The 21030-nt window shown below is 59.6% G+C and overlaps 1 protein-coding gene across 1 annotated transcript in view; it reads right to left on the bottom strand.

Annotated features, from left to right (window-relative positions):
* Window positions 1-21030, bottom strand: part of EP400 (E1A binding protein p400) — an 82359-nt gene that overhangs the window by 11472 nt on the left and 49857 nt on the right. Inside the window, 16 exon segments of the mRNA XM_032846896.1 lie at window positions 63-270; window positions 6450-6559; window positions 6641-6686; window positions 7637-7888; window positions 7976-8054; window positions 10652-10708; window positions 10846-10982; window positions 13211-13384; window positions 13511-13752; window positions 13963-14116; window positions 14195-14239; window positions 14455-14589; window positions 14891-14974; window positions 15182-15322; window positions 18773-18916; window positions 19103-19214. Of these exon segments, the coding sequence (XP_032702787.1) occupies window positions 63-270; window positions 6450-6559; window positions 6641-6686; window positions 7637-7888; window positions 7976-8054; window positions 10652-10708; window positions 10846-10982; window positions 13211-13384; window positions 13511-13752; window positions 13963-14116; window positions 14195-14239; window positions 14455-14589; window positions 14891-14974; window positions 15182-15322; window positions 18773-18916; window positions 19103-19214 (2120 nt within the window).

The following is a 21030-nucleotide window of genomic DNA, read 5'->3' as shown; positions in this document are numbered from 1 at the left end:
GCCTCTCCTCCCACGACAGAGGCATGCACGTGTGCTCACCACGAAACCCCACCTGCCCTTACCTTGGGACACCTGAGTCACCAAAGACCGGGTCGGAGTCTGCACTGGGGTCAGGCTGGTAGTTACCACGGCTGAGGCTGTCACAGAGGTAACCGCTCGAACACCTTGGGTTGGTGCCAGAGACACAAGGTCGGACGTGGCCGTGGCCGGGGAGCCGACGGCGCGAGGCTGGGTGTGGACCACCTGGGCTGGAGCAGAGCCTCCGGAGGTCTGTAAGAGGCAACGGGGGAGTCGTCAGGTACCTCCGCGCTATACTTCAAGGCTTCCCCGTGCACTGGAGAAGACAAGAGGACATCCGTCTATGAACCCGAGGAAAGGAAGCACTTGCCAGAGCTCGGTGGTTTGGCAATCAGAACGCTGGAAGGAACACGCTTCACCTGGGCCTTGAGTTTCAAAGTGGGCCCGTCACCACAGAAAAAAGCCGTTTCAGGCGGCAAGACTCCCACTCCCATTCTGACACTACCCCGGTCCCTCTATCCGCACTGGATAGACAGTCTGGTCCCCCAGGACACTGTGAGGTTCTGACTACCCTCCGGACACCTGTGCTTGCTCCTCAACACACGGTGTAGGGTCCCACTGTCCACCACCGCCCCCTCCTGCCTGCGCAGGTCTCGTGGCGGCACAGAGCCACCTTGCGGTCCCCCACCCCCCACACGGACCCGCACGGCTACAGCCACCCAGTCCTACACCCACCGTGGACAGACCCCACCGGCTCCAGCTCTGAGACAGCCGGCGCACGTGCCACCTGCCTCCGCTGGCCCCTCCGTGTGGGCGACCGGGACGTCCTCCAGACTGCGCGGTTCGCCCCCAGCCCTTCTGCGCGGCCCCACTCCTCCCGCGTGAGCGACTCCAGCGTCGGACACGGTGCTTTCTGTTCAAGCCGTCCGGCTCCGCGTGCCCTCAGCTGCGTCTCCTGCCTTTGCTCACAGCGTTTATTCTCACTTTCCCCCCCAAAGTCTGGAAGTTACAATCCTTTTATGCTCTTGGTGGCTCATCTAAAATTGTACTGAGGGGTGCCTTGGGGGGCTCAGTTGTTAAGCATCTGCCTTCAGCTCGGGTCATGACCCCGCGGTCTGCGGATCGAGCCCCACGTCGGGCTTCCTGCGCAGCGGGAGCCTGCTCCTCCCTCTGCCCCACCCCCCACCCCACCCGGCTTGTGTTTGCGCTCTCTCAAATAAATAACTAAATAAACGAACTTCTTAAAAAAATTATACCCTGGTACTTGCCAACATCTATCTCACTGACAGTCTCACACTTTTCCTGAACGGGAGTCCAGAGCATCTCAGCACCTCGGCCCTTGGCTGGCTTACAGCCGCGGACCCCACGCAGCGCACCCTGGCTGTCAGCCCCGTAAGGGGTCACGGCTGCTGGGAGGGTCAGTCTGCACCTCGCCTGTCTGCTGTCACCACCTCTGCGCTCACTTCTCAGACCTTCTGCCTCAAGTGTGTCCTTTCGTCTGGACCACCTGCTGCTAGCCCGGCCAGTGTCTGCTTACAAGCGTCACTGAACCCGCGTTCTTCAAGCTATTTCCGGAACACGCTGCGCAGGGTAAGCAGCGATTTGCGGTTCTTGGAGCACAGATGTCACTCTGGAGGCTCCTGGCTTCCCCACCCACGACGACCCCACCGTGCCCCTGGCTGAATCGGGCTCCGGGGGGACGGCTGCATACACGGCTCAGTGTCACTCCTCCGACCTGGAAAATTCCCATCTTCCAGCATCACCCTTGCTTGCCCTCCTCCCCATCTTGAACTCTGGGTAACCGCACTCCCCACCCTCCCGGTCGGCCTCCCATGACCTCACGGCACTCTTGCACGCCGCCCCTGCCGTCATCCTGCACTGCATTCGGGAAAACGCCTCCTGACTTCTCTTCCGGTTCCCTAAGTCTCTCCTCAGCGGTGTGTGAACAGCCCATCACCAGGGACCTCTTCCAAATTCTGACGACCATAGTTTTCATTTCCAGAAGTTCTCTACGGTTGCCCTTTTAGAGTGTGGGGATTACGGGCACCAAAGCCCCCACACAGTTGGCAATCCACGTACAAGGTTTTTGACCGGAGCCTTACTGCTAACAGCTGACTGCTGGCCGGAGGCCCTCCTCACAGCACAGCCGGTGAACACCTACTCTGTAGGTTACGTGCTTTGTACACTGCATCCTTACGTTAAGTTCAGCTAAACAAAAACAAAAACAAAAACAAAAACAAAAAAGATTAAGAAAACCGCAGGAGGGCACCTGGGTGTCTCAGGCATTAAGCAACTGCCTCCAGCTCAGATCATGATCTCAGGGTCCTGGGATCGAGTCCTGCATTGGGCTCCCTGCTCGGTGGGGAGCCTGCTTCTCCCTTTCCCACTCCCCCTGCTGTGTTCCCTCTCTTGCTGTGTCTCTCTCTCTGGCAAATAAATAAATACAATCTTAAAAAAAAAAAAAAAGAAAGAAAGTAAGGATAGCACCCGGCACTCAGAGGGGTGTGTAGCTCCTGGTCTTGGGGCCGCGAGTTTGAGCCCCATGTTGGGCTCCACACTGGGCATGGAGCCTTTTGAAAAATAAACAGAAACAGAAGCACAGGTACTTTATGACCCACACCCACGAACTGCACTATGCCACGTGGGGGCGGCTGCCCGCTGTTTCCACGGGTGCCACTCTTCCATCCTGTGTTGGGTTATCTTCCACCGTGCACCACTCGCTACGCTGCCAAGTCACTTGTGGAGGGTCTAAGGAGCCCAGGTCCCAGGCGAGCTCCCCCAGGGCACCTGCACTGGCTCCTGGCCGCCCACCCGAGAACCCAGTCCAACTGAGGCCACATCCGCTCGAGCTGCAAGCTGACAGGCCAAAGTGTGGCTACAGATTTGCAGGCGGAGGGGGTCCCTGTCCGGCCTCTCCACTCAGTGACAGCATAGAGGGCAGGCGGGTTTTCCTTCTGCTTCAACCCCGCCCCAAGGGCTCAGCCACAGAGCTCCCATTTGAGGGGTCAGCACCTCTGTCTCCTCCGGGGAGAGGAGGAGAGCCCGGGGCTTGTGCTGGAGCCTCCCGCCAGATCAGGTAAAATGTCCATGGCAGACCCTGCCTCAGGGCACCGTTTTTCTCTCTGGGTTTCTTCCCTGAGATTTTACCCTAATCATTACGTATTCTTTGGTCAGCTCTCTTAAAACTTTAAAAAAGATTCAAAATTTTTTTATCCAATAATTTTTGTTTCACTGGGAGAACAGTGTAAGTCACCTCCCCTTGTCATCAGAAACAGAAATCTGCTCCTGGACTTCCAAAACAGTTTCCACTCTGCTCAAATCTGCTCTGTTACACACAGCATCGTATCTGTGCTCAGGCACTAGCAAGGGCTTAAAATCCATACTCTCGCTGGCTACCCAAACTCTGCGAGCAGCCATTCTGGGATCTCCCGGCGCCGAGCGCACACAGCCGTGCGGAGCCTCCTGGCGGGTACAGGAATCACCGCTACTCTGTTCATGCCTGTGCCCCCCAGACAGACCTACTCGCTGTGCCTTGTACACCCCACACACCTTCCCAGCGCCGCAGAGCTGTGGGGGGCGGGGGGTGATGTCGTCCTGTCCGTCGGAAGCCCAGGAAGCCCGCCCCGTCTTCGGCAGCATCTTCCCAGTCCAGCGGAACTGGAAAGCCGGTCGCCTGTCTGATAGTTACTCTTCCCATATCTCCAGCAAGAGTACCCTGTCTGTGAGAGTTCCTCAGAAAACACAACATGGGTAAGTTCCTTATCTTCCAAAATATTATACGTAGCAAACAGCCTTTTGCAAAACGAAGAGTGCCATGATCTGGGCGTTGCACTCTCACGTGAGGAGCGGGTCGCTCAGAGAGAACGCTTGTGGCGCCACACGCCCCCTTACAGCTCTTGGTGCTTGTTAACGCGGCCGGAGCAAAAGTGACTTACTGCCAAGTATGAAGAAAAATAAATAATCCTAAGTCACACAACTAGAAAACCTTTTCATATATGCTGTGCCACCTAGAGAATAGGCAAATTTTTAAAGCAGGATTTACTGAAGTACAATTTACATACAGTACAACCCCCCACTTCAGGTACATGGACCTATGAACGTTCCTGAACGCAGACTGCCAGGTAGACACCACAGTCCAGACAAAGAACAGACTCCACTGCCTTCTCCCCAGTAAACGGAATCTCGCAGCATGCGAGGTCTTCTGAAACTCTCACCACAGCAAACTGTGTTTAAGAGTCGCACTCCCTGGGGCGCCTGGGTGGCTCAGTGGGTTAAGCCTCTGCCTTCGGCTCAGGTCATGATCTCAGGGTCCCAGGATCGAGCCCCACATCGGGGCTCAGAGGGGAGCCTGCTGCCCCCCGCCTACCGCCTGCCTCTCTACTTGCTTGTGATCTCACGCTCTCTCTGCCAAATTAATTAATTAATTAATTAATCTCTTTTAAATAAAAAAGAGAGTCACACACCCTGTTGTCTGGCCAGGCAGCTAGCTCAGTCCCATGTTGCTGGGCAGTCCTGGACGGTGCCCACATCTTCGCGGAAGGCCCTCAGCATTGTCTCCTCTCTCAGTAATTACAGATAAAGCCACCAGACACACTCATGTCTGGGTTTACCTGTGCACATCTATGATTTTACTTCCCTTGGGGGAAAACCCAGGCGTGGAAGTGCTAAGTTGTCCAGTAAATGTACGTTTGTCAGAAGTGGCCAACTTCGCACATGACTCTAAGATTCCACGAGCCATCAGCAGCACAGGCTCCAGCCGGGCAGCCTTGTTGCATCTGCCACCGCCAGGTTTCTGTTTCTAAAGCTGCTCCCAGAGACATGTGGTGGCATTTCACTGTTTTTTCTTTTCTTTTTTTTTTTTTTTTAAGTGGGGGCAGGGGCAGGGGGAGAGAATCCTAAGCAGGCACCACGCCCAGCACAGAGCCCCTTTCCACAACCCTGAGATCACAACCTGAGCCAAAACTGAGAGTTGGATGCTCAAACGACTGAGCATGGTGGTTTGCATGGGATTCCCCATGACTAATAATGCTGAACGCCTTTTCACATTTGGTTGCTATCACTGCTGCTTCTTTGGTGAAACAGCTGCTCGAATCTTGTCCAGGTTTCAGTGTTTTCTTATCACCGGAGAGCCCCCACTGACTTGGCAGACCAGGACTTCATCATATGTATCCTACAAGTACTTTCCATGTTTTCCATTTCTATTTCTCGAACAGTAGATGTCACTGATTTTGATAAAGACCAACTTACTAATTTTTCTTTCATGATTCATGATCCTAGGAAATCTTTGCCTAAACCAAGGAAGCACAGGTGTTCTGTGACTTTCGCCTAAATATTTCCGGGTCTCACACTCGGGTCGACGATGCACCCAGAGGGACTCTTCATACCCGGTGCAGTTACAGACCACAGCCCAAGCGTGCATGCGGCGCCACGGTCCTACCAGCACCGCTTGGGAAGCCCACCTTTCTCCTCCTGGCACTCCTTCGGCACTCTTACTGAGGGTCAGCTGGCTGCAGACCTGGCCTTCACTTCTGGACCCTGCATCCCGCTCCACGGAGCCATGCCCATCCTTCTGCCAGCGCCACCCTGTCTCAATTACCACAGGAAGACCTTTGTAGAAAAGACACTTCTCTGAGCCCAACAGGGACAGGAGAGTGCTTCTTGTGCAGGGCATGCGCTGTGTTCCAATATGTAACTAAACTGGGAAAACACATGGGAACTTCACCTCCTTAACCTCGGCTGTTTACTTTGGTCATTTATGGCAAACACCAAAGTCGCAGAGGTGGCTGGACAGGCAGCGTGTCTTTCGGTGAGTGCAAGGTCCCCTCTGATTCTGCGCTCAGAGGGTCTGACGGCTCTGCCCAGGCCTGGTGCCTCCCTGCCTCCCAGGTCTGCATGTGCTCCACCCGACCCCCGTGAGCTCTGGCACCGCAAGCGACAGCACACTCACCCTTGTGAGACGCCATGCCACCCCCCATACGGTTCCCCCAAGAGCGCCCATCCCCACATCCCCGTGTCCCCCACAAGCAATCTGTACTGTGGCACAGGCAGACCCCACGAGCTCACACCCTGCCTTCCTCCTCCTGGAATCACCGTCGGTAGCGCCCTCCACACGCACTCCGTCAGCAAGCACACCACGAGAGCCATCTCCCGAACTCCCGAACGCTCACATTATCTTGGGAAATTCAAGCTGTGTCAGGACTCTTGGCACCGCTGGGATATTTCTTTACAAAGCAAACAACTTTCTGGGCACCGGGCAGGCTCAGTCGGGAGAGCACACGACTCCTGGTCGTGAGTCCAAGCCCCGTGCTAGGTGTCAAGATTGCTTTAAAAAAATTAAAGACAAAACAAAAACCCAACACCCAGACAAACAACCCTCATGGGTCCTAGGTCACAGATGCTATGAAAAGTGCCCCGGAGCAGGGACAACTCACAGTCAAGGCTCCCGGTGCCACAGGTGAAGCGAGGCGCTTGTTAATGGACTGGAAGGTGGCGGCAGGGACCCCCGCGATGGTGTTCACGATGACGTTTCCGCTCACCGTGCCTGCGGGGGAGAGACCTGTGAGGCAGGAGCACCGTGAGGGGGAAGCACCGACTTCTGACGGGGGCATCTCAGGTTTCTTACCCGTTGGCATACTCGTCCCCGTGACAGACGTTTTCATGGCTCCCGCCTGCTGAACACAGAAAACCACTTGAATTGGAGCGCAGGCTCTCCCCTTCACGAGACCTCCAAATGTTTCCACTTCCTGAGAACCATATCCACACTCCCGCCTGGTGACGCACAGCCACACAGGCCGACCCCCCGCTCCCTGCCCCCATGCCCTGCACGGGCTCTCCTGCACGCACCCCTACCACCTTGCTGAGGCCCACTCTGCCCACCAACTCCTGTCACTCAGGCCGCAGCCCGGCAGAGTCCCTCCACAGCCACCTGCCATGGTGCCCTTGGGGCCACAGAAGCAGGAGCTGAGTGCGTGGCTTTCTGACCCCAGAGCTGGGCCAGAATGCCCCATGGCAAGCCCGCCACAGCAGACAGAACCACAAATGAGCCCAGACCGTGCCCACGCCCGACTGGCAGAGCAAGGCCGCGGGTTTCCCTACGCAGTCCCAGGCGTTCTCCCCACATGGGACTCCAACGTACGTCCATGATACACGGACACGGGCACACGCAGCAAAGCGGCAGATCAGGGCCCGCTGGCAGCAGCACAGGCCATGTGAGGTCACGAGACAGTCTGCCTTTCTATGCCTTCTCTGTGCCTTCGTTTTACCCCTTTCTCTAACGGGCAGCAAGGATTCAGGTACTCGCGTGTGCAAGAGCACGCGTGCACCAGCTTTGAAGATAAGGTCGCGTGTGGCACGAGCAGTACTAGCCCTGCCGGGTGACGTCACAGTGGCACCTCCCAAACCCCACCGAACTGCAAACTTCCCGGGCGCCCCCACCTCCCCAGCCGGCCAGAGCCCGGAGCAAGCCGAGTGGGAGTGAGGGCGCCCCTCTGCACGATCCCTCCCGCCAGGGACGGTGGGGCTGCTGCTGCCTCTGAGGGGAGCAAGTGCTAGCGTCTACACAGACCACCCGGCCTTGCGCCCTCAGGGGCACCCGCGCCAGAGAGCAGCGCCTTCTCACCAGCACGGCAGCGCTGCCCACGGTGGTGATCGCCGGGGGCACCTTCGGTGGGGGTTGTGCGGGGGGCGCCTGCGGCTGCGCCGGAGCCTGCTGCTGGACGGCCGGCGGGCCTGCAGGCTGCTGGCTGCCGGCTGCCTGGGGCTGGGGCAGAGGCGGGGGCGGCTGCTGCGGCGGCGGGGGCTGCGGCTGCGGCGGAGGCGGCGGGGGCTGCGCCACGGGCGGCTGCTGCGCCTTCTGCTGATCAGCCAGCGCCTACGGGGACGGAGAGGAGAGCACCCGTGGGCAGGAGCCCAGCGCGCCCACCAGCCCAGTCCCGCGCCGGCGGCCCGGCCCCCACACCTTCTTCTCTTTGGCAATTCGCTCTGCTCGGAGAGACGCGACCTGAATGGGAGGCAGCGGCTTGTCGTAGTTGATCCCGCTGAAAGACAGCAGCAGACGCAGAAAATAAGGGGCCACGCTCGGAGGGAGAGGAGCACTCCAGAAACCCCGAGCTCTCGCCGCCCAAGCCGCCAGGTGCTAGGAAACAAGTCCCACCAACCCCTCCTCAGAGAAAATTGCTCGTGTTGTCCAAGACCCCGTCTCCCACTTCCCTTCGACACAAAACCTTCCAGAAGGCAGGCGGTGGCCTGGTGCCCCACAGCAACACACAGTACAGGGCCTAAGACACCAGACACCCTGGAAGGTGTGTGGGTGCACCTCACGGCAAACCGCCTGCCCCTCCCACCCAGCCCACCAAAATGACCACCAGCCCCAAGCTGGGCCTCCCTTCCCCAGCGGAGCATCAGTCCCTTCCAAGAAGCTGCCCGCAGCCCTGCATCCCCAGGTCCCACTCTGGCCTGCAGATGCCCCAGGTCCGTAAGACCGATGCCAGGGCCCAGGTTACCTCCCATGGCGCCAGGCTTCCCGGGCGCAGAGGTTGACCAGCAAAGCCCAGAGGGAGGGCCCCTCACAGCCCGGCACCACGAAGTCCCCACAGGACCCCCCACCCTCTCACGGAACCCTTGCTCCCGGGGCCTCCCCCGACCCCACCCAACACTGTGAGCGACCCACCTCTGATGCCTCCCACCGCAGACAGCCTGGATGTGCTTGAAACCCTGTGCACGCCCTCCCCATTTCCAGGCCTCCCCTGCCTGGCAGGGCTGGGGCCGCACCACAGCGGTCTGCTGCTGCACATCAGCCTCCCACCCCCCATCGCTCACGCCCGCTCACTTAGTGACCTCTCACCCATTCTCTGACCTCAACCACATCCGTCTGCCCTGATCCCCCCACCATGCCCCACTCTTACACTGACAGCCACGCCTTCCTCCACCAACACTCCCTGCATCACACTTGGCAAACGTATACCCATGCCGGGCTCCCCTGGTCTGTCAGTTCCAGGTCGGGCCAGGTGCCTCCACTGATGAGACAGAAACCACCCCATGCACATCAAGGCCCCCCGCTAGGCCACCCGGCCTCACTGACTCCTCCTTGGTGTACAGCCTGGCCCCCGACCCCTCACGGACCCTTGCCTCTGGCTGCCACCTCCAGACCCCAGAGGACACCCAGAACACAGAAGGCTGCGTCCCTACCCAGCTATAGACCTACATGCTCAGTTCTCCCCTCCGCTCCCCTCTCCACCTCCTAGTCATGTCCTCTGGCCCACGTGGGATCCAGCCCTCTGTCACGAGCCAAACACAGAAACAAACCTGGGCCCCCAGGATGCCACAGGCCTGCGCTCACCTCTCAGCCTCCACGACCTTACCCCTGCTGGGCTTCACACGGAACCTATTCCCGCTGCTGCCCCCAGTCCACCTGCCTCCCTGCTTGCCTGCCCCCCCACCTCAGAGGTACAACCAGGGGCCCCCTGTGCTTGTCCTGTGGACCTGCGGGCCCCACACACTGCAAACCCACGACGGCCAACCTAACACCCCCTCACGCTGGTGTGACATCCGGCAGAACACACCCTTGTCTCGCCCCCAGGCCCCACTCGCCCTTGGCTCTGCCAGGCTGCTCCATCCACCTGCAGGACGGGTCCTCGAGCTCTCCAAGATCACTCCGAGTTTGCATCTCGCCACTCATGGAAATAAGAACGTGGCCTTTTGCTCGCTACTCAACTGCTGGGCCCAGCAGAGCACTAGGCACGCAACCCGCCCATAGATACTAGTTGGATGAAACAATCTGGTAACGTCACTCACGAACCCACGCTAACGCCCGCTCTGTACTCCAGGATCCAGAACCTTACATCCACAGGCGTGGAGACACCGTGTAACTCAGATAAAGAACGCGAAGGTGATTCGTGCTCTGAGAGAAAACAGAAGGCCAAGCTGCAACTGTCGACAAGGTGGGTAAGGTGACGTGTGAGGGGGTCCTGGGCCCAAGCCCCGCATGTGTCCCGGAAGGCCGCCCCAGGCGTGAGCAGTAGCGCACGGCCATGAGGCAGGCCTGCAGAGCGGGATGGGCTGCACAGGCCTTGGGCTGCCTCAGAGCTGCCAGGAAGGGCCGTTGGGGGTCTCAGCAGAGATGTGCGCCGCTGGGGGCCTCACTGAGAGCACGTAAAGAGAAAGCAAGGCCTCCGGTGTCCTGCAGACCCTCCCTCGGGCAACCACGAAGGGTCAAACCAGACGAGTACCTGGGCTTCATGTAGACATGAGGTTCCCACCACCTCAACGTAAAGCAAACAGCCGAGAGCACGGGGAATGGGCAGCACGCACACCCAGCGTCTCCCTGCCCGTCCTGCTGTCGGTCCTCTTCTCGCTCACTCAATTTCAAAGCAAGCACACCCTCTCCTATGCTGGCTATACTTTCAAGGTAGAGCCAGTAACACACACGCCAGGTGAGAGGCGGGCACGGCCGAGAAAGGAGAAAGCCTCTCCCATCTGTGACCCCTGCAGCCTGCAGGCGAGGACACACCCTCGCCACGGCAGCACCACGGGGCACTCGCCAGCCCCCACCAGCCCTGTCTGGACGCACAGATTGCACGATTCGCTGACCACACTAAAATGAGATCATTTCCAAGAGTGGAAAATACAGAAATACCTTTCTGCCAACACGGAGGCGTGCTTGGGGTTTTTCTGAAAGGGATTCATGCCAAGCCTGCAGTACAGAAAAGGAGACAAGGGTTACCAAACAAGGAGTGCCCAGGAAGGCCGTGTGGCCGGCACACTGCGCAGGCCAGCGTCCCAGCCCGGGTTCGACCCGGGGGCAGGGCGGGAAGGGCATGGGGAGCATACAGAGGCTTGATGGGGGGGCTTCTCTTGCCGGCTGTCATCTTCATCAGGTCGAAGTGGCTCGTGTACAGCTGCGTGTGCGTGGCGTTCTCGTCCTGGGCGTACATCTGGCCGGTGCGCAGGGGCCGGTTGTTCTTACTCTGAGACGAAACCCACGGCAGCACGTCAGTCAGCCAGTGGCTCATCTGGAGGCCCGACCTCAAACCTCCCGACCGAAAACGGTTCCTTCTTCCCGAGGCTCAACGCCACTGCCCACCGCCTGCGAACACTGTTCCCTCCGCACGTCACCTCGCGCGAACCCGCAATCACCCAGTGCAGGACTCCCTGCCTTCGCAGGGAAACGTGACCGCTGGGCAAAGTGCCCAAGGTCACACGGCAACTGCTGCAGAGCCAGCGCACCTCCGTTGGGGACAGACCCTGGGAAGCAAGCAGAGGCTGCCCAGGCACAGGCCTCCGCCCACGCGCACAGGCAAGGGGAGAGGTGTTGGGGGCGTGGGAGTGCTCTCGGGGGCTTCACGGTACTACCGGCGGACGGCCTGCCGTCAAGCCAAGCACCTGCTCATTTCCAAGACACCTCAGTATCCCGCACAACTTCGGAGCGACCCTCATCCCCGAGAGAAAACTCCAGTCTCCTGACACCGTGTGTGTAAAGCGAGCGTGCTTGTTGGCAACCAGGTCTCACAGCTGGGCCACAGGGCTCCCTGGGACTCCCCCCCACCCAACCACGTCCCAGGCTCTCACTGCCCCATAACCAGGACTCCAACACGGTGTGCCAGAGGGAAACTGTTACACAGTAAGAACTGCACACTGGAGGGCCGCGCACACGCGCCTTCCCACGTCGTCTGTGCTGAGCAAGGCTTTGTTTCAAGGAGACCCACATCAGACAAAACTCAGAAGAACAAGACCAGCATGGGAGGCTCCTGAACAGGGGACCGCATCTGCGAGCGCTCCCACGTCCCAGCAAAGTGAAGGAGGAAAGGCAGAACAAGAATAAAATCAGGTAAGTCATGGTGAGCCCAGGTAGCAACGAGCGGGAGGGGGCTCCTTCTGGAGCCCCCCCCACGGGCTGCCACCGGCGCGCAGCTGCTTCTGACCCCGTCACCTGGCCTTCTGCACAGCTGCTGGCCTGTTTACCCACGCTGTCCCCTCGGAGCTAACAAACGCACTTCTGCCTTTGCTCTAGATTAGCTTCTCCCGTGACCCAGAACGGAAGACAGACCTTCAACTTTACGCGTCTCCCTGTTAACGTCACGGCTGTCGCTAGGAGGGTTTCCAACACAGAAGAGACCAAACATGAGATTCCACGAAGTCTCGCTGGCGAAGGCGCCACAGATGGCATTGTGAGGAACACTCGCTTTCTTGTTTTTAAGCGACAAGCCAATAAAGGCCTTAAGACAAAATGTTTCCAGGAACACGAAAACAGGACGGTTGAAGCCATGATTTGCACACCACACCTGGGCTCCGCGTGTGCGCCTCTGCCGCATCTGCCCCGTGCCATCCGGTGGGCTCCACGCGACCCCGGTCAACGCCGGCAGCCCACCAGGTGAGCAGCAAGAAGGGGGGATCGGGGAAGACAGCAGATGGACAAACAGAAAGAGACCCTCTCGGCCCAAGAGCACCAAGAGGCACGCAGGGGAACCACACCGCAGACACGCTTGTCCGAGGGGCTGGCTCTCGGGGGTCAGGCTGCCGCCACCATGGAAACACACCAAATACCCGGCCTCCATGTGCTCAGCCTGTGTGCATGCGCACCGTCAGCTGGGACCAGGGTCCGGAGCCGGTCCCACCACCGTGGCAGCCGACACGGCCGGTGGGAACCTGGAGCAACGGCACGGGAGGCACCGACAGACTTCTCGCCAAATAAGCCAACAGAGCCAAAGTCCCCTTCATTTACCCGACGCCTTTTCCAAAAAATAAAAAGAAGGGGCGCCTGGGTGGCTCGGTGGGTTAAGCCTCTGCCTTCAGCTCAGGTCATGATCTCAGGATCCTGGGATCGAGCCCCGCGTCGGGCTTCCTGCTCCGTGGGAAGCCTGCTTCTCCCTCTTCCACTCCCCCTGCTTGTGTTCCCTCACACTATGTCTCTCTCTGTCAAATAAATAGAATCTTTAAAAAAATTAAAAACAGAAGAAGAAAGAAATGAAGGTAGGAGCAAGCTCTCAGTAGCACAGGAGCCTCCAGATGGCATCTGGAATTTTCCAGGCACCTCGGGCAAGCTCTCAGGCCCGGGGCCAAGTCCCGCACTGCCTGCAGCCGGGACAGCTGTACGCGGCACATGCCAGGCGCGGCACAGGCCTCCTGCCTCACTGGCCTCCCCCGAGCGCGGGGGCTGGAGTTCTGCAGTCACCGAGTGGAAGGGGTCTGCTCTCACCTTGCCCTCCTCCCTGGGAATGAGCACGTTCTCATAGCGGCTCCGGCACTGCTTGGAAGAGCGGTAGATGCGGCTGCAGGAGTTGACGACGTCGCTAACGAGGTCCCAGTTGGGCGTGTGGGCCGGAGACACGATGGTCAGGTTCAGAGGCAGCTCCAGCAACTGCTTCACGGCCTGCAGGACCGGGTTTCAGGCGGCACCTCAGCGAGCCGCAACCACAGGTGCACACGCTTGCCCCAGGGCTATGACCCTGGGACGCGGACAGGAGGGGACAAGACGTGGCCTGTGGGCCACGCTCACCTGCAGCAGCGCCCAGTCTTCACTGATGAGCCACTCGGGGTTGTCTGGGCCCGACTCGGCTGTTGGTTTGGCAAAAGTCGGCAGTGGCTTGGCAAACTGTGTCTGCTGCTTCAACAGAATATTCTTTTTCTGCTCCTTCCCTTCCCGGCGCATTTTCAACATGCCGGGCGTGGCGCGGTCGAACAGCGAGCGAGGGGGGACAACCGGCTCCCCGTGGCGCTGCTTCTTCTTCCTGCCTGCAACTGGACAGAGAGCCCTTCTCAGCGTGGCCCTCGGCGAGCGGACTCTGCCTTCGCGGGCGAGCAAACAGGGACGAGGACAACTGAGGAGGCCGGGCACGAAGGCGTCTGGGGCAGACAACCCGACTCTTCTGCCCTGACGCCGCGCAGGCCGCAGGCGTGCCACTCCAGCCGCGCCCCCCACTCCCCGCCAGCCCGGCCGCAAGTGCGCACCTGAGGGGTCCGTGCGGTGCCGCCGGCGCTCCTTCCTCACGTACACAGGAGGCAGCTTGGACTCTGGGATGGGCGTGGTTTCGTACGTGAGACACAGGACTGGGTCCACGTAGATGTCGTTGTCATCCTGGGGTGGCGTGGGCGGCGTCCAGAGCTGCGCGGAGAAGGCGCGCCGTGAGCAGTGTGCCCCGGGGCCGGCGGCCGCCCCGGCACTCAGGGAGACCATACTCACCGGCATGACCTCCACCTGCCCGTCGGCACCTTCGCACACGTACTCCTGCGGGGGAGGGCAGCGCGTCAGCACGACGCAACGTCAGATGCGCGCCGCGAGCCACCGGCTCTCTACCTGCTGCCCAGCAGGTCTCCAGGGACCTGCGACACCGCCTGAGCACACCCGGGAAAAGCGCAAGCAGAAGCAGAGATCTGCAGCCAAGCCCGAAGCAGCACACTCCGGCTGTGCCCGCCTTGGGCACCGCGCCGAGCCGCACGTACCGCGTTGTAGGCGTCCTCCCTGGTGTAGGTGAGAAGCTGTTCCTGCTCCTGCTCCCGCAGCGCCCGCGCCTCCCTCTCCCGCAGCGCCCTCGCGTTCTGGGCCTCCCACTCCCTCACGGCGGTCAGCACGGCGTCCTGGCGGGAAGACCGCAGAGAGGAGCCCTGAGACCCGCCCCCGCCGCCCCGCCCCCTGCTCTTGCCGTCACCAGCCGAGCCCCGCGTCTCCCCCTGCGTGGGTCCCCGTGCCCCGTTCCCGCCCCAACAGGTAACTGTCCATCAGGCACCGAGCCGCCCCCGGGAGACGCGTTCCCGGGGTTTTCCCGGACTCGATCCGTCATGCTTCCACACGGCTCAGTCGGTTTTTATTCCCTTCACCCCACGCAAGTCACGCTGGCTTCAGGCCAAATTTGACTCTGAAGGCTGAGCCCGCCCTTACCTCCCCGGCTCCCTCCTTGTCGGGGCCAGCCGGCGCGTGGAACAACTCCAGGTAATTCAGCGCGTACTTCTCAATAGGCGTGAGCTGTTTCAAAAATCGTTTGAACGGGGTGAACAGCAAGTTAACGAAGGTGGAGGCCCTCGGCCGACCCCCACCGACACTTGAATCAAGAAAGCGATGGTTCTTACTCTGAGCAACCAAAGGAAACTTTCACAGAAGACTCAAATGTCCAAAACACCGAGGCGTATGGGGAAAAATCAGGCTGAAGTAGAAGACCGCGCGCGCCCAAACCTGTTCCATGAAGTCCGCTAACTCCTCCAGCTGCGACGGCTCCTCCTTCCGCCTCGGGCTGTCGGAGCCGGACGCCCCCGGCACGGCTTCCTCCTCAGGTTTCTGGGCGTCTTCCTCCAGATACTCGATGCTCTTAAGGGCCTAAAGAAGTTACGTGCTTGTCTTACTTTCACATATTTTTAAATTCCAGGGTTTGGAAAAGGAGCCGCCCCACGTCACGCCAACGAGACACACCCGCACGGCACGTGGAGCCTCCCCGTGGTCATGCGCTCCCGCTCGGGCCCAGGGAACGAAGCGCCGAGGGAGGGAGAGAACGAACGTGAGGGGCTCACGGCCACACTGGACGGCGAGGCCCAGGGAAGAGCCACGTGCGGCCACACTACCAAGCTGCCAACCCCGAGGATAGAGCGGGATGGGGCACCTCGTTCAACCTCATGCCTGACACGCACCGTGGCCACGGCTCTGATCGACGAGAACGATTCCGTACGATGCACGAGACACAGGCCTCTGTCCACGGCATGAACAGGAGAAAAATGACCCGACGCCACGGCTGCCAGAACCAAGCCCACACACATCAGGCGTGTAAGACGGGCAGTGGTCCCACAGAGAAACAGCAGCGAGAGGAAGGAGGTGCCTTCCCACCGCCAGCAGCTCAGGCCTGACACGCACACACACGCACACTCACACACTGGGCGCAACCCAACAGTCTCTGGTTCCTGGGTGTCAATTAGGACCTGTACGACCTCTTTCCTTGGCGATTTGGAAAAATCTGCGGCTTACAACGTAATCTGACCTCACGCTGCACGCGGAACACACACTGAAGCGCCCAGGGAAAAGCGAGGCGGACGTCCTGATGACCTGGGGTCAGCAGAACGTCTCTCAAGCAGCACACGAGAGCAACAGCCACGATATAAAGGGCCGCCACGCGGCTTCAGAACGCGCGGTCCCCGCTCACGACCGCATCCCCAAAGGCATCCCCAACATGCAGGAAGGTATTCCATGTGTATCCATAGAGAACACAGACACCGACCACTGAGAAAAAGAAACAGCCCCGTCAACCAAAACACGGGGAAAAGACGTGAGCAGACACTTCAGGGACTGCGCAGAGACGCCCAAATTCAGAGGCCGACAGCAAAGGCAAATCCCACCCGAGACATGGCACATCTGCCACACGCTGTGGGGAAGGACACGCCAGGCCCTGCCTCCGATGCTGCCAGAGCACAGATCGGCCTGGCCATCCCCTGTGGGTCACACGCACGCTCCCCGACAACCCAGGGGCCCCACCCCAAGGTGCGTTCCCCAGAAGTCAGCGGAAACGCACACACGCATCTGCCAAGAGACACGGAGAAGATATTCACAGATGCACGGCTCAGAACAGGCGGTGGGCCGGAGAAGGACGTCACAGCAACCCACAGCGCAGTGTCGCAGAGCCGCGAGAACCACCACGACCTGAACCAGAAGCCGGACCCGCATGGCAGCTGTGTGGCAGAGAGCAGCACTAGGGGATGGGAGTGGGGGGGGGGGCGGTGGTTTCTGGGGAGCTTTCCCTAGAACACCCTCTCAAGCTCCTCTCTGATGCAGTGCTCCCACGGGGTTCTTGCGCTTCAACGACACCTTCCCCGAAAGCTGAAAGCTGTTTCCCTGCACGAAGCACCTGAGGAGCGTCGCCCCTGCTGGAGGAGTCCCGGACTAGTCGGGCAGCAAGGATGTCGCCCGGCACCGCTGCTCCGTGCGCGGCTACTCCGACCGTGCCCTTGCCACTGGCCTCTGCGACGGCCCCCACGACTCAGACTCAGCACACAGCCAGAGGGCCATTTGGAAGAACACAGCCAGGCCCCACCGCCCTCACCCCTCATCCCCTGCTGCCCCCCAGCTGCCCGGATGGTCCCTCTGCCTACACCGCCCCTCCCTGAACACCGGTCCCGGCCATAGCACAGAGAGTCCGTATTCTACCCGTCTGCTGGCTTACAGTCTTTCCTCTTACTGGAACGTACGCTGCACGGGGGGCGGCGGCACACCACGCCGTTCAGTCAACGCTAGGTCCCTCCTGCCTAGAACATACCCGACGCGCGGCCAGACACTCAACACACACTGGGACAGCACCTGTGTGTTGAGCTAGCGCGCTGCTCCGCCCGGTACGCACACGTCCCTGAGACAACTGCGCATAGCACGCCACGTTCTGCACCTACACACCCTCCTGCCTCTCGTTTCTCTCCCAGGACATCTGCGACACTTTCAGTAGAAAGGTCAGTATTTCTGGGAGAGAACTGACCTTTTTTTTTTTTTTAAAGATTTTATTTATTTATTTGACAGACAGAGATCTCAAGTAGGCAGAGAGGCAGGCAGAGAGAGAGGAGGAAGCAGGCTCCCTGCTAAGCAGAGAGCCCGATGCAGGGCTCGATCCCAGGACCCTGAGATCATGACCTGAGCTGAAGGCAGGGGCTTAACCCACTGAGCCACCCAGGCGCCCATGACCTTTTCTTTTTAACCTCATGCACGTAACACCTGTTTTTAAAAGAACGAGGTGTGGGGTCATCATACACGGCAAACTCCAGGAAGGAGGCAGGAGGATCCGCTCCAAGTGGTCATCGCTGAGCCAGGGGGAGGGTCTGGTGCGGGACACCTGCTTTTCATGATAAATCCCTGAAGCTTTTACATGTATGTATTACTTCTCAACCAAACGAGAACCTTTAAAATAGCCAAAGCTGTGGCAAGTCCTCCTCACCAAGGGCACGGGGATGGGGGTAGAGGGGCACCACAGGGGAGCCAGGGCAGCCATCTACCCTGGGCAAGAGAGTGGGAAGAGGCCCAGGACATGGGGGTACCTCCGAGGCCAAGAGCCCAGAAACTGACACCCAGGAAGGAGGGGGAGGAGGGGGCGACCCCCCCAAGCAGGCCAAGGGAAAGGGGGAGTCCTGGGGGGAGCTGCAGCCAGGCTACTCCACGAAGCAGGGCAGGAGGGGACGTGGCCCCAAACAGGTCTACGGTGTGTCTACACAGCCAGCACTACCCAAAAACACAGCACACAGGCCGCGCGTGTGATTTAACTTCAGAGGCTCAGGCATTAGCTGTGTAAAAAGGCAGTATTCTACTTAACCTGATACATCCAAATATTACTTCAACAAGTAACCAACGTAAGACGGTACCAACGAGATCGTTTATGTCCTCCTTTGTACTGTCCTGACAACCAGCTGTGCACCTCGCACTCACATACAGGACTCCCATCAGACAGGAGTGAAGACAGCAGGCCACGGGCATGGGCAAAGCAGTCAAAGCAGGTCAGACAGGACAGGTGAGGCACGCCCCCCTGTCAGCTGCCCGCTACGGCTCAGGGGAGGCAACGTGGCTCGGGGACAGCTGATGAGGACGGGGACGACTGCCAAGCTGGACAGCAGGCGCCTGAGGCCCCCAGACTTTACACTGCTTTTTACCTGCTTTTCCAGATGAAAACGCCCAGGGGAGAAAGCAAGCAGGCAGGAGGGGTATAACAGGGCTGAGCGAGGGGGGGCTACAGAGCAGGCAGCGCGCTCAGGGCCCACGGCACGTGCAACACATCCTCGGGGACCCCCAGGGCAGGCCATCCGCCCTCACCTCAATGAAAGGTCTTGCAATTTTGGGGGCGATGATTTCTGTGGCAGAAGGCTCCTGAGAGAGGACCACGAACTCCTCCGCCTTCACTGGGAAGCCGGCATCGTCAGTGGGAGAGCACACCTCAAACAGCTCCTGGATGGTCCGCTGCATACGAGACACACGTTAGCGTCCAGCCGGAAGCAGGTTGGCGCCTGACCTGAGTGTCAGACCGCGTCACCAGGGAAACCGCCCAGCAACTCCTCACCTGCGCGCTGAGCCGCGTTGCCTGCCCCCACCCCCCACCCCAAACACCAGGTAGCAACCCCGAGGACGGCGCGCCCGTGATGGCACCTGTGTCAGGAAGGCCATGGAGTAGTCATTGCCCTGTGCGGCTACTTCCCGGATCAAGTCTTTGGTTCCGTTTTTCAAAAGCTTCTCTTCAATGGAATTACCACTCACAAGCCTACAAAACACAGACCCGTGTACGATGACAGCTGGGCGTCCGGAAGCACGCCGCCACGAGCAGTCAGGGTACAAGGGTGGGGAGGCTGGTGGCACAGCACCCAGACACTCGGGCAGGAGCTGCACAGCTCTGCAGGTGCTCGGGGCATCCCCTGTGAGGCGGTCAGGGCCATCTCTCCCACCCCACCTCTAGCCACCCCTACCGCCCCCGCCACACCTAGAAATGCCCTCCTGGGTCCCCTGTGAAGACCTCCAGTGTGGACAGCCTGGCAAGCCCGCTCACAGGACACAGTCCGCACTGTCAAGGAGTCACGTTTACACGCAACAGTGGGCGGCATCTGCTTCACCGCATCTGCGTGCTGCGTTCTCACCAAGCGGTGCGCTGCAGAGATTCCCCGCCCCACGCCCAAACACTTCCAGCGGCTGCTCGACGCCCAAGGCATGACTGTACCCCAAGCACAGGCACTCTCTGTCCCAGCTGTGTGCTGTAACAAGCTCCAGAAGGCAGCGACGCCACGGGCCGGCTCCCGGGAAGGAAACGCTGGGCACAAAGGGCACGCACCATCTCCAGCCCAGCAGACCCTGCTAACCGGATGTCCAAACAGCGCAACAACCCTACATCCCCAGTCAGGGCGGGCGGTCCCCGGCCATCACCACTAGCAGCTGTGCCCACCGCTGACCCGTCGGGGCGCGTAACAAAGACCATCACACGTGCAGCACCTACTCTCCACCCATGAGCCTGTGCATCCCACACGTGCGTGCGCAGCTGGAATGGCCCGCTCGGATGCTTGGGTTCATCCCACTTGTCTCGAAGAAGGGCTCATTTACCTTTTCTTCCTCAAGGTGCATGAGCGATCTAACCCTGTCTGCTGTGAGAATTGCAAATCATTGTCCCAATCTTACTTGGGCATTAGCTTTGTTCATGGAATCTTCTTACAAAAGCCAAACTTCGGCTTTCATTTTAACTGCAGTCCGATATGTCTGCCTTTCCTTCCCTCCAAGCTTTCTGTCTAGCTAAAGTGATCCCTCCAAGCCACAGGCACCACCTCTTCAGTGCTATGCTAAGACCACCACTTCCTTTCTATAGCGGCGTGCCTAACCCTGGGGCCGGTGTTCTGGCCATCAGGTGGGCCCAGCACTCCGGCCCCGGCTCTTCCTCACGGTCCACAGCGTCAGCAGCAAGTGCTAAACGACCTGGGCCCCAACGAAGCTGGAACCGCACCCGCTGGTTCATGCCCGGCTGTTCACGGCTTCCCTCCGACGCCGCCTCCCCTGCCCTCTGCTACAGCCCTTGTCAGCATCTCCACTGGCTGCTGTCAGCTACCCTTCGCTCCAAATACACTGTTTTTAAAGATTTTGTTTATTGGGTAGAGACACAGAAAGAGAGGGACCACACGCAGGGGAAGTGGGAGAGGGAGAAGCTGGGCCCCTGCTGGGCTGAGCAGGGAGCCCAATGTGGGGCTCAATCCCAGGACCCGGGATCGTGACCCGAACCGAAGGCAGACACTTAACAACTGAGACACCCAGGCGCCCCCAGATACACTTAAAAAAACACTTTATCCGGGGCTGCTTGGGTGGCTTGGTCGGTTACGTGTCAACTTGGGTCATAATTCCGGGGTCCTAGAATCACCCCACGTTGGGCTCCTGCTCAGTGAGCAGTCTGCTTCTCCTCCTCCCTCCGTCCTTCCTCCCACTCATGCATGCATGTGCTCTTTCTCGCTCCCTCTCAAATAAAGAAAATCTGAATAATAAAAGCAAATAAATCCCACTTTATCCACTCATGGGTGCGCATGCACGCATATACACAAACCCCCACG

Source organism: Lontra canadensis, unplaced genomic scaffold, assembly GCF_010015895.1.
Source record: "Lontra canadensis isolate GAN:19392208 unplaced genomic scaffold, GSC_riverotter_1.0 scaffold182, whole genome shotgun sequence".
In the NCBI taxonomy this organism is placed as follows: Eukaryota; Metazoa; Chordata; class Mammalia; order Carnivora; family Mustelidae; genus Lontra; species Lontra canadensis.
This window is presented reverse-complemented; position numbering and strand designations above follow the sequence as displayed.